The 11,099-nt window shown below is 49.8% G+C and overlaps 2 protein-coding genes across 3 annotated transcripts; one reads left to right on the top strand and one right to left on the bottom strand.

Moving 5' to 3' along the window:
- Positions 1–3,310: 3,310 nt before the first annotated feature.
- LOC133889487 (uncharacterized) lies at positions 3,311–4,710 on the top strand. Its single transcript, XM_062329992.1, has 2 exons — positions 3,311–3,761; positions 3,834–4,710. The coding sequence occupies exons 1-2, from the start codon at positions 3,640–3,642 to the stop codon at positions 4,573–4,575; spliced, it is 864 nt and encodes a 287-aa protein (XP_062185976.1). The 5' UTR covers positions 3,311–3,639; the 3' UTR covers positions 4,576–4,710.
- Positions 4,711–9,099: 4,389 nt separating this feature from the next.
- Positions 9,100–10,755, bottom strand: LOC133889469 (protodermal factor 1-like). 2 transcript variants are annotated; one of them, XM_062329981.1, is made up of 3 exons: positions 10,482–10,755; positions 9,677–10,379; positions 9,100–9,583 (listed from the first exon to the last, which is right to left on the bottom strand). In XM_062329981.1, the coding sequence occupies exons 1-3, from the start codon at positions 10,618–10,620 to the stop codon at positions 9,250–9,252; spliced, it is 1,176 nt and encodes a 391-aa protein (XP_062185965.1). In that variant the 5' UTR covers positions 10,621–10,755; the 3' UTR covers positions 9,100–9,249. The 2 variants fall into 2 exon arrangements, with proteins under 2 accessions (XP_062185965.1, XP_062185969.1); XM_062329985.1 differs by having other exon boundaries at positions 10,491–10,755.
- Between the last annotated feature and the right edge of the window lie 344 nt (positions 10,756–11,099).

Here is an 11,099-nt window from a genome sequence, read left to right as displayed (position 1 = left end):
ATCGGACATCGGGATCAAAAGTTATCGCCGTTTTTCAGAGTGTTAGCTATGCTGAACTCGAAAGTTCTGGTTTTAGACCGGAAGTTCCAGGTTAAGCCAGAATGCCTGTAACAATTAGTTTTTCAGAGTGGGGTATAAATACCTCTTTGCCTCCTTACATGGGGTAGAGCTTTGAAGTGGTTTTTATTGCCTTTGTGGTTCTTGTGAGAGGTGTTAGAACTTGGTGTTCCATCTTTTAGTGCTCGTCTCCTCTCTTTATCAAGAATTTATGAAAATCAAGCATTTGTGGCTTAGTGAGGATAGAGTGAGGTGTCTGAGGTGTGTCAAGCTTGGGTTGCTCGCATGTGTCGTATTAGTTGCGTGTGTTTGAGCACTCGGAGTTGATCATGCACGAGTTCATGAGTTTGTTACTCTTGGAGACCACCATCATCTAGACAGCTCGGTGGTGGATTATCAGTGATCTCCTCAAGTGAAGATTGTGAGGAGGCCCAGAAGTATTTGCGGAACTCACCATCTCCAGAGTGGAGGAATAGTTGGCCTTAGTGGAAACGAGGAGTGCATGTGTGCAACCTCGTGAAAAAGGGGGTTGAAAAAGACCCAGCTTAAGTATGATCGAGTTTTCTCAATGGAGATACAGGATATCGGTGAATATCCGAACTTCGGTAACAAATCATTTGTCTTCGTATTTCGTTACTCTTGTGCACTAGTTAAGCCTAGCATATTTAGTTTTTTCAATCGTGAAAAATTCGTTAGTTTATTTCCGCAGCAAGTTTAGACCAAATAGTAAAAGGGGTCTAAGTTTTGTTAAAATGCCTATTCATCCCCTTTTAGGTGACATTATTGTCCTTTCGGTTTGCGGGTGGTAGGAAGTGCTCATACGAAATATAATATTGGTGAGATAGAACAATTCCTTCCAAAAATGGCTGGTGAATATTTTATCCCAGTCAGAGATAATAGACTGAGGCATGCCATGTAAACGATAAATTTGGTCTAAGAAGATAGTAGCAACTTGTGCAGCGGTAAAGGGATGGTGGAGGGGAAATAAAATGGCCATACCGACTGAACTTGTCAACCACAATTAGAATGCAATTGAATGATCCTGAGACATGAAGGCCCTCTACAAAATCTAATGAAATCAATTGCCATGACTGAGTAGGAATGGGGATAAGTTGGAGTAAACCTGGGTAAGGAGCGCGGTCGGGCTTTGCTTGTTGACAGATGCCACATTGCCGGACATATTGTCGGACAGATTTTTTCATGCCCGGCCAAGCGAAGATTTGCTTTCATCGATATGTGACTGGAATTCCGGAATGACCCCCACAACGTTGTTATGCAAGGTAGTTATTACTCGATTATGGAGTGTACTGTTTGTGCCCAACCAAATTCTTCCTTTATAGCAGAGCAGTCCATCCTTCAATGTGAATTGTGGCATGGAAGTAGGAGAGAGAGACAATTTTGCAATCAGTTCACAGGCTTTGACGTCTGTCTTGTAACTGAGCACGACATTGTTGAGCCATTGAGCTTTAGCAGAAGAGACAGCCAATGACTGAAGCTCCATATGAGGGCGTCGAGAGAGAGAATCAATAGCATTATTTTCAAATCCCTTCATATAGACAATACAGTATTGGAGGCTAATTAGTTTGATGAACACCTTTTGTTGCCAAGGAGTATGAAGGTGTTGTTTAGTCAATCGAGACAAGATTTTGTGGTAAGTGAATATGAGAAACTCTCCCTGCTGTAAGTAAGAACGCCACTGTGTGGCTGCCATGATAATAGCTAAGTACTCTTTCTTGTAAGTAGATAGTCCTTGATTGCGAGGCCCCAAAGCTTTACTGAGATAGGCTAAAGAATGACCTAACTGAATGAGCACAACACCTATGCCAGTAGCACTAGCATCTGTTTCTATACAGAATTGTTTGCTGAAGTTTGTCATAAGAAACAGGCATAAAGCATTTGTCTAAAAAAAAGCACTAAGAAGAATTAGCTAGAGATTCCAAGCATGAGATTGAATAGAATAGCAAGAAAGCATAGGATCATGGTCTACATAGCAAAAAAAAAAATCCTTTGGGAGAATTACTTAGTAATGAACACACATCTGGTGAAATGCATGCATGTAAAGGTATATACTTTTTTTTTTTATCTATTTTGAGGTAGAAAACAAAAGCTGTCTTCTCGCCATGTTTTTTTTTTCTGTACTCCAAGTTTATGCCCTAATGATATGTGACATTATCACTGCCATGAAGCTCAAAGAAGATATCATCTGTACCTTTTCCCCGTTGGATCTGAAAACCAACAGATGGAAACTGAACAAAGTTCAAATTCTTTGTTTGAGGCTTGAGCAATTAAAATGACAGTCTCTAGAATGCTGGGCACTATAGCAAACCTTAATCTAATTTAGCTCAGTTTCTAGAATGCTGGGCACTATAGCAAACCTTAATCTAATTGAGAAAGCTAAAGAGAAATGCCTGGAAGCCTGAGAGATTTGGCATATAATAGTTATGAACACAGAATAACCTGCAAGGCTACAAAATGCTTGCGCTGATTCCACTGTCCCCTTGAAAATAGAAGTGGGGGGGGGGGGGGGGGGGGATGAAATCACAGAAGTAGCTTACCTTGTCCCTTGCAAAAGTAAGTAGTAGTCTATAAAGCACATAAACGCAATAGCAATGACATGATTTGTCATGCTGACGCATCTTTTATTTCACAAACGAATACTCAAATTGCAATTCCTATAGTACAACCATACAGTCAAAGCACTGATAGCTTGTATCTCAAGAATAATAGCGGCAGAGATTGGAAAGAGCAAGAATCTCGCCTGAGTTCCCTGGATCATGGCGTGCCTAGCGGTGCCTGGTCTATGCAAACGCTGCGGCAAGGTAAGAAATGGAGCAGAGCACGAGTTCACCAAACCCTAAGAGAAGCATGAAGAAATTAGACCTGAACAAAAAGAACGTAGACAAACAATATTTTCGCCGTGAAAAGTGTGGCAAAAGCACTAGGCAGCTGCTGCCGAATTCGTTGTGGCGTAAGGCCAACTCCAGCAGGTACTCTAAATTTTCATCCTCAAAAACACTATTACAGCATCCCCTATCACTATTACAGCCTCTCCCATTCCATTCATCTCCAGCAGAACCCTTATATCTGGATCTCTATTTTCTCTTTCATGTTTTTTAATGTTTTGTTGGTAACCGCCATAACCGCCGGTGCAGGATTTTTTTTTTTAATTTTCGCGGTCATGTTACGCAAATGAATGGTACGTAGAAAATTTGTGAAGACATTCATTAGGTTTTATAATTCGTGAATTAGGTATGATTTTTTGACGGGCTTGTTGCGGAAGACAACGTGGCTTGCAGGGGAAGGTGTTGGAGTAGTGGCTTCTCGTGGAAGGTGTTGGAGTAGTGGCTTCTGGTGGAAGGTAGGGTGCTTGCTTCCCCTAGAAGATTGTTCGAGGCACTATAAGAAGGAGGCAGGAGGATGGTTGCAAATGCAAGGTAGCTAAATGGATCCTCGGCAAGCTTGGAAGGAATACTTGAGGGAGTTGTGTTTCCCGTCCAACGACTCGTCCGATGAAGACGATGATTTGTTCATGGAGGGTATGAGAGCTTGGCAAGCCGACCTGGAGCAATCAGAGAGGCGACCATGGGGGGCTCAGTCCTAGGTCAAAAGCGTATCAACCGCTATCGGCACGAGGGCCATATGAGGTTGTTCAACGACTACTTTGCCGATCCTCCCGTGTACCCCGACTACATATTCCGGCGCAGGTATTGTTACATTCTCAACTGTTAAAGTGTTTAAAAAGGGTGTGTTGTTCATAAACATGTGCGTTGTTGCAGGTTTCGAATGAAACGCGACCTGTTTATGAAGATAGTTGCAGCTGTTGAAGAGAAGGACCCATGGTTCGTGCAGCGGAGAAACGCAGCTGGAGAGCTCGGGCTGTCAGCATTGCAAAAAGTGACTGCGGCATTTCGTATGCTTGCATACGATGCGCCGGCTGATTCTCTCGATGAGTGCCTTCGTCTTGGTGAGAGCACCATCATTGAGAGTATGCGTCGTTTCGTCAATGCTGTTGTGCAGGTATTCGGCGATGAGTACCTTCGTTCTCCTAATGAGGAGGACGCTGCGAGGTTGCTCGCCATCAACTCGCGCAGAGGCTTCCCCGGTATGTTAGGAAGCGTTGATTGTATGCATTGGAGGTGGAAGAACTGCCCTACGGCGTGGGCGGGGTCTTACACGGGGCATGTTAACGCTCCAACTATCATTCTTGAGGCGGTCGCGTCGCAGGACCTGTGGATCTGGCATGCATTTTTCGGCATGCCTGGTTCGCTAAACGACATCAATGTCCTCCACCGATCACATCTCCTCGACGACTTAGCCGCCGGACAGGCACCGAAGGTTAATTACACAATCAATGGTCAGGACTACACAATGGGTTACTACCTTGCCGACGGAATTTACCCGGAATGGGCCACGTTTGTGAAGCCCATTCCGGCTCCTGTCGGCCGCAAGCGGCAACACTTTGTCGTGCAACAAGCGGCGGCCCGCAAGGACGTGGAGCGCGCCTTTGGAGTACTCTAGTCGCGGTTTCCTATTGTTCGCGGGGCAACACGGTTGTGGGACGAGGAAACCTTGTCCGCCATCATGACCGCATGCATAATCATGCATAACATGATTATTGAAGACGAGCGCGAAGACGACGATGTGGACTATGTGTACGAGGGAGCAGGTGAAGACGTGCAGGCTTCGCACGACGTGACGCCACCATTGATGGTCTTGAGCCAACGGTACAATGCAATTCGATGCAAGCAGGCACATGTTAATCTCCGGGAAGACCTTGTCGACCACCTTTGGCAGTTACACGGAGGCGACGTGTAGCGGCATGGTATTAATTGTCAATGTACTATGTTTCGTACGGAGCTGCATGTTTAGTGCATTGTACTGTGCTTCGTACTGATAGTGTGTCAAACTATCTTTGTTGTAATGTGGTAGTTCGTGATTGTCAATGAACTATGTTTCGTATGGTACTCATTCTGCAAATTCTGAATTCGGCAAATTACCTGAATTTTGGAGCAATGATCTGCAAAATTGACACCATAAACTAAAATTATAGGAACCATGCCGCAATTGCAGAACTCAAAATCAGGCTGCACATCAGAAGGCAAAAATTCAGCACATCCTCAAAATTACAGACTACACCAAGACCATGTAGCTTCAAAAATTCAGCTAACATACAGGTGGACAACCGATTATCAGTTTTGAATCTCAAATATCAGCACACGCGCTGCCATTGCAGCACTCATCAATGTCAGATCTGAACGCAAATTACAGAACACAGCAATGTTTGCACATCCTCAAATTTCAGAACATAAACTGATGGCTGCAATGTTTGGTACCTCAAATTACATAACACAAACTGACATGCAGCAGCAAATTTAGTTTGGAACCTCAAATTTCAGAACATAAACTGATGGCTGCAATGTTTGGAACCTCAAATTACATAACACAGACTGACATACAGCACCAAATTTAGTTTGGAACATCAAATTCCAGAACACAAACTGACATCCAAGTTCGGAACACATGGTTCCATAACAAACTGCATACAAACTGCATACAAACTGGAAAGTAGTCCGAACCAACAAAACATTGTTTAAATCAGAACTTCAAATTTCAGAACGTAGAACCCGATGAGGCGCGCCTAGCAGCAATGATACTCTGACGAAGACTTTTGTAATACTCTTTTTGGTCATCATCCATTTGCGATAAATCCATGTTCATTATCCTCATTTCCTCCTTCACCTTCTCTAGTTGCATTCGCTCCTCGTCGAGGCGAAGGCGCTGCCGCTCTACATACATCATCTCCGCGAACCTCTCGGCCCTTTCCTTCTCGAACTTTTCCTTCATACTAAATTGCCTGTCGAAGACTTCCTTCATTGGTGCCGACGCCGAGTTGGAAGCAGTCAATGAACCACGCCCTATTTCCTTCGACCGGGTCCGGCCAACAGGTCTCTTAGCTCGGACTGCGCCTTCGCTTCCTGTTTCATGTGCAATTCCTGCAGGCTGTGATGGTGACATGTTCTCAGTCAATGAAGGGCTGCCATCTCCTGCTGCGCTGGAAGTCTTCTGCTTCTTCCTGGAAGCCTCTGACTGCCACTTCGGATGGTGTCGCAATTCACGCCAACAAGGAAGCAACGTGAACTCTTTATGTTCAACTGCCTGGAACATTTTGCAAGCCTCAACAACCTGCACAACAAGGCACCATTATAGTACAGGACTAGTGCAACATCATTTACAAGAGAAATATGACGGTGGCATACAACATCGTACCGTCTCCCCCTCCGTGGTACCGCTGCGTCTACTACGCATTGCACGCGCGTAGTGGCCGCAAAACTTTTGTACCATCCCATTAATGAATGCCCACCTCCCTTGTAATGACTTCTTGTTGCGCGTCGACGGGAAGTCTTTGTGCTCGTGGTAGTAAGACTCGATCCGCTGCCAAAACGCGCCCAAACTTTGGTTCGAACCCACCACCGGATCCATGCTAATGTTGAGCCAGGCAGAAACAAGTAGGAGGTCTTCCTTCATCGTGTAGCTCTGCCCACGGCCTCCACCAGCAGGTATATCTGTTTGTGCATCGTCATTCTGCACCACGGCCTCGGGGGCCTGTGAGCCACTCAAACCTTCTTGGGTCAGTGGTACTACATCATCCCATGGAACAGCATCGTCGTCCCCTCTCAGAAAATCTGCGTACTCCATAGAATCCCTGCATACTTTGGTATAAGCGCATGCACCACACATATATAGAACAATAGCAGCATGTAGCATTCCATATTAGAGAGGGTACATAACATGTTTCAAACACGATTCAAATAAGTTTACAGCACATAGTTCTACGTTAATCGGCCTATAGTAGCCTCTAGGCAGCATAGCATCCTATAGCCTCCACGATCGGTCTGACTCAATGGAGTACTCTTCGACGGACTCAGCACACAACACGGTCTCCGAGCTCCACTCGTCGGACAGTACATCATCTTCTGCACTGCCTGGTCCAACCGATGCTTCATCGAAGCCGGGTACGCTAATGTTGTCTTCGGGGCCTGACTGGTCGCCTTCTCTAGCTCTGATCAAAGCATCTTCTACCTGAAACACAAGCTGTTCCAAGTCCTGAGCTATACTCTCTACCTCAAGTAGGGTCCGATTCATATCCATGGCCGCAGGGCAGCTGTCGGTTGTCAAATTGTTGACGGCAACCTTCTTCAACGCTTGTGCAGCCTCCTGGACATTGTCCTGGAGCGTTGACAGAAGGGCCGACAGCTCTGGAGCGTCCATCTATAATGAGGCCAATCATCAACACGCATACTATCCAATATTCCAAAAGACATCCCACCCTAACCCATACTATGGAACCATCTCACCTACACACAAGATTAACCTAACAGGGCCTACCTCAATGCCTACCAATGTATGTAGTTCATGTGTTGGCAACTACCACTTGTTTGGTTCCTAATTGTGGTTCATCATTCCATTCCTACTGCAATGAAATGACAGGGTACCTAAAGAGTGCCCAAAGTTCTGTACAGTTCAACACTTCCCAATTCTACATCAGTTCCATTACAATTCATTCCTACCAATTTATAAAGTTTCCTTCTACTCCATTAGGCTTGCAGTACCACACCCTACTTCGGTTCATCAGTTACCTACACCAAGTCCAGCGCTGAAACTAATATTGCCCTAACTACACATGTGAACATTGCCCTAACCTCCCAAAACAGGTGCAGGACAACCGACCATAGGATGGTTGCAGAGCCATGAACAGCAGGATATAGCACAAAGGGTTAACCCGAAGTGAGTTCATGTTTTACAAAGCAGTACCACTACACCTTCACCCTAAACATTGAGTATGAAAATTCACCTCCTAAAACAGATGAAGCACATACAAACATATCCCATAGAAGTGCCATGCTCAGTCGAAATTACAACTACACCTTCACCCTAATTGTGTTCATCTTTTCCATTCATCAATGCATGTACAGGAAGCTCACAACCATGGCATTCAACATACAAAATCGGTATGGATTGCACACAACTCGTTCAACATACTAGCTTACTGTCTCCTTCATCTCATAATCGTCCCACTGCCTTCTCCCCTGCATCTATGCACGAGCAGCAGCCCTTCGCCCCACCGTCCCCTACGTTGCAGCAATTACATCCCCTGCACGACCTTCGCAACAAGGCCCTACGACCGAACGCCGGCGACCACCACCGTCGCCTTCATCCGACTCAGAAGGCATGACCACAGATGCAATTGTTCCCCCACTCCTATGTACCATAGGAGCAAATTCTCCGAACAACCCCCATCAATCGGACTCCCCGCCGTGGTCGGATGCGCCGTACTCCGACCTCCCCACACCCCACCCTGTCCACCCCCTCCGCCCACCGCCTCCGAACTCCTGCCCACCGCCTATGCACCTCTACCGCAACCGACACCCTCCCCACCCCGCCTTCCGGCAACAAGTAGCGACGAGGACGTACCAGGGACCCCCTACGACCGCCGCGGAGCACACCGAAGGGGGAGATCCAAGGATCTGGCTCGCCAGATCCGCCGCCGCCCAGTCTTCCGGACCCGGGGACGCGTCCTCTTCGCCCGCGCCTCCTGCTTCTTCTCGCCTGCGTCGCCCGCCTCCCCTCTGCGCTCCCCCTCCAGCTCCGCTTCCTTCCCACCGCGGGAGTGCCGCGCGCCGCACAACTGCCCTCGCCCACAGTGATGCAGCCGCCGCATTCGTCCGTAGTTTTGCCGACGCTTTGCTTCTCCCCGCATCGCTGTTCAACCCGAAACGGGCTCTGCTGGAGACGGTAGCCGCACGCCAAACGGCCCGTATCCGACGTGGATTCCGCTCCCGGCCCGGATACGGGGTCCACTGGAGTCGGCCTAACAAAGCCTGACCGGTGTGCCTAGCTGGGACTCTGGGAGTGATATGGTGTTGCTAATTGCGGCAAAAGTACCGCCAGGACGAACCTCGGCAACATTTTCTGCCACTGGATTTGCTCTGCGACGCTGGATTCAAATATATACATCAGAGAAATTAAAGGACAGGTGCAACAAATAAAAGAAGGCTTAAAACTCGCATACTGCACCAAATTGAAGATGGCAACTTCAGAAAGACGAAAGCAACAGAAACACTCGTTACACTCCCGCCACTAAGACCACATGCCTACACGTTCGGGTCTACGGGACACGACACGGCCGGCCGCCTAATGCTGCTTGACATGTCCCTCGTTTGCCTTCTTGAACAGCTGCGCCTGCGCGAAGGCGGCGCGGTCGTCGCCAGAGCCGAGCGCGGCGCCGAAGGCGTCCTTCACCCCCTGCGTGGTGAAGGGGAACCTGCTGTTCACCATGGAGTTGAGCAGCGACGCCGTGCCCTCGCGGAAGAGCGCGCCCACGCCGTCCTCCCGCGTGTTCGCCAGCGCCTCCGGCACTGTCAGGTCGTGCCCGAACGGCACCGCCGCGCTCGGCCCGAACAGGCGCACCAGCGGGCACCAGAACCCGAACAGCCCCCATACCACGCCTGGGTGCGTCATCCAGTAGCTGCAAGCCAAAAACACGCGCGACACATGCGTTAGTGGCAGCAACGACGTGCATGTGTGTATGAGGATTCTAAAGGTTTATGAAGTTACGTACGTGCACGGGCCGGTGAAGAAGGGCGCGATATTGGGGTCGAACGGCGTAGGGGTGGTCGGCGTGGGCGTCGGCGGAGAGAACGGCGTCGGCGTTGTGCTGATAGGAGGCAACGGCACGTCCGGAGTCGGCGGCGTGTCGCCAATGGATGGCGTGGGCGGGTAGTAGCCGCCGCCGCTGCCAGGCGTGGTCGGGGAGGTGTCAGAGGACGGCGAAGGGGGGCCGTAGTACCCGCCACCGCCGCCGGGCGTGGTTGGGGATGTGTCACTAGACGGCGAAGGGGGCGCGTTGTACCGGCCGCCGCTGCCAGGCGTGGTCGGGGAGGTGTCACTGGACGGAGAAGGCGGAGTGTCGTAACCGCCGCCGCTGCCGCCGGGCGTGGTCGGGGAGGTGTAACTGGACGGGGAAGGGGGAGTGTTGTACACGCCACCGCCGCCGGGGGTGGTCGGCGTGGTCGGGGAGGTGCCGATGTCCGGCGAAGGCGGGTAGTACCCGCCACCAGGCGCGGTTGGTGTGGTCGGGGAGGTGTCGATTGGCGGCGATGGGGTGGTCGGCGTGGTCGGGGAGCCGATGGACGGTGAGGGCGGGTAGTAGCCGCCACCGCCGCCAGGAGTGGTCGGGGACGTGCCCATGGATGGCGATGGCGGGTAGTACCCTCCGCCACCTTGCGGCGGCGTCGGCGAGCAGGGCGGAGTCCTGTGCGAATCTGCAAGGATACATGCGCACACATCAAAACTCGCGTTTCACTCAACGTCGTGTTCAGTTATAAACTTATAACGGACAAGCTCGAAGAGACTGGGATTCATACGCCTCGGACCGGGAGAATGGTGCGGATCGGCAGGGTCCTTCCGGCCGCCGAAAGGCTCGCCGTCGCTGAGAACGCGAGCTGCCGCGGCGGACGCCACCAGCATGCAGCAACACACGAACACAAGAAGAGCCTTAGCCATCTCCGCAACCCCTTGCCAGGAAGCAAGGAAGGCTGAAACTTGTTGGAGCTTTCAAGTAACTAGTGACTGGCTAGCAGATCTACGTAGTATATATCAAGGTCGCGCTTCCTGCTCGCATATAAAATCCGCATTCTGCGCAACTGCACATGTTGCAGCAAATGCAGGGATCCGGATCCTCTAATATCGATGCCACGATATACAGCTCACTGAAAAGGAAATGGGCCGTAATGCCACGTCTTCATGGGCCTGCACTGTTACACCATTTCACTATCGTGACCCAGTGTCGGTCGACCGACTCCAGGCCTCAGCCCGGTCAGCTCCGAGATTCGTGCTAGTCAGGAATAGACAGCTTCAAGAGCTCTTCTAGGCGTGCCAGAGTATCACGCTCGACGGCCATGCGCAGGTCGTGCCGCCGTGCCGTCGTCACCGCGACGAGCGCATGCACGCGGCGCAACGAGGGTGCTCGATCAGGGGCACGG

The sequence above is a fragment of the Phragmites australis genome, chromosome 1 (assembly GCF_958298935.1).
Source record: "Phragmites australis chromosome 1, lpPhrAust1.1, whole genome shotgun sequence".
In the NCBI taxonomy this organism is placed as follows: domain Eukaryota; kingdom Viridiplantae; phylum Streptophyta; class Magnoliopsida; order Poales; family Poaceae; genus Phragmites; species Phragmites australis.
The sequence above is the reverse complement of the archived record's forward strand: the minus strand, read 5'-3'. Positions and strand labels throughout refer to the sequence as shown.

What these genes read in the sequence shown, in the direction of transcription:
- LOC133889487 (XM_062329992.1), top strand. Translation starts at nt 3,640, where the DNA reads ATGGGGGGCTCAGTCCTAGGTCAAAAGCGTATCAACCGCTATCGGCAC. An exon ending in GACTACATATTCCGGCGCAG is followed by an intron (nt 3,762 to 3,833) that starts GTATTGTTACAT and finishes GCGTTGTTGCAG; the next exon opens with GTTTCGAATGAAACGCGACC.
- LOC133889469 (XM_062329981.1), bottom strand. Translation starts at nt 10,620, where the DNA reads ATGGCTAAGGCTCTTCTTGTGTTCGTGTGTTGCTGCATGCTGGTGGCG. An exon ending in CCATTCTCCCGGTCCGAGGC is followed by an intron (nt 10,380 to 10,481) that starts GTATGAATCCCA and finishes GTATCCTTGCAG; the next exon opens with ATTCGCACAGGACTCCGCCC. An exon ending in TTCTTCACCGGCCCGTGCAC is followed by an intron (nt 9,584 to 9,676) that starts GTACGTAACTTC and finishes TTTGGCTTGCAG; the next exon opens with CTACTGGATGACGCACCCAG.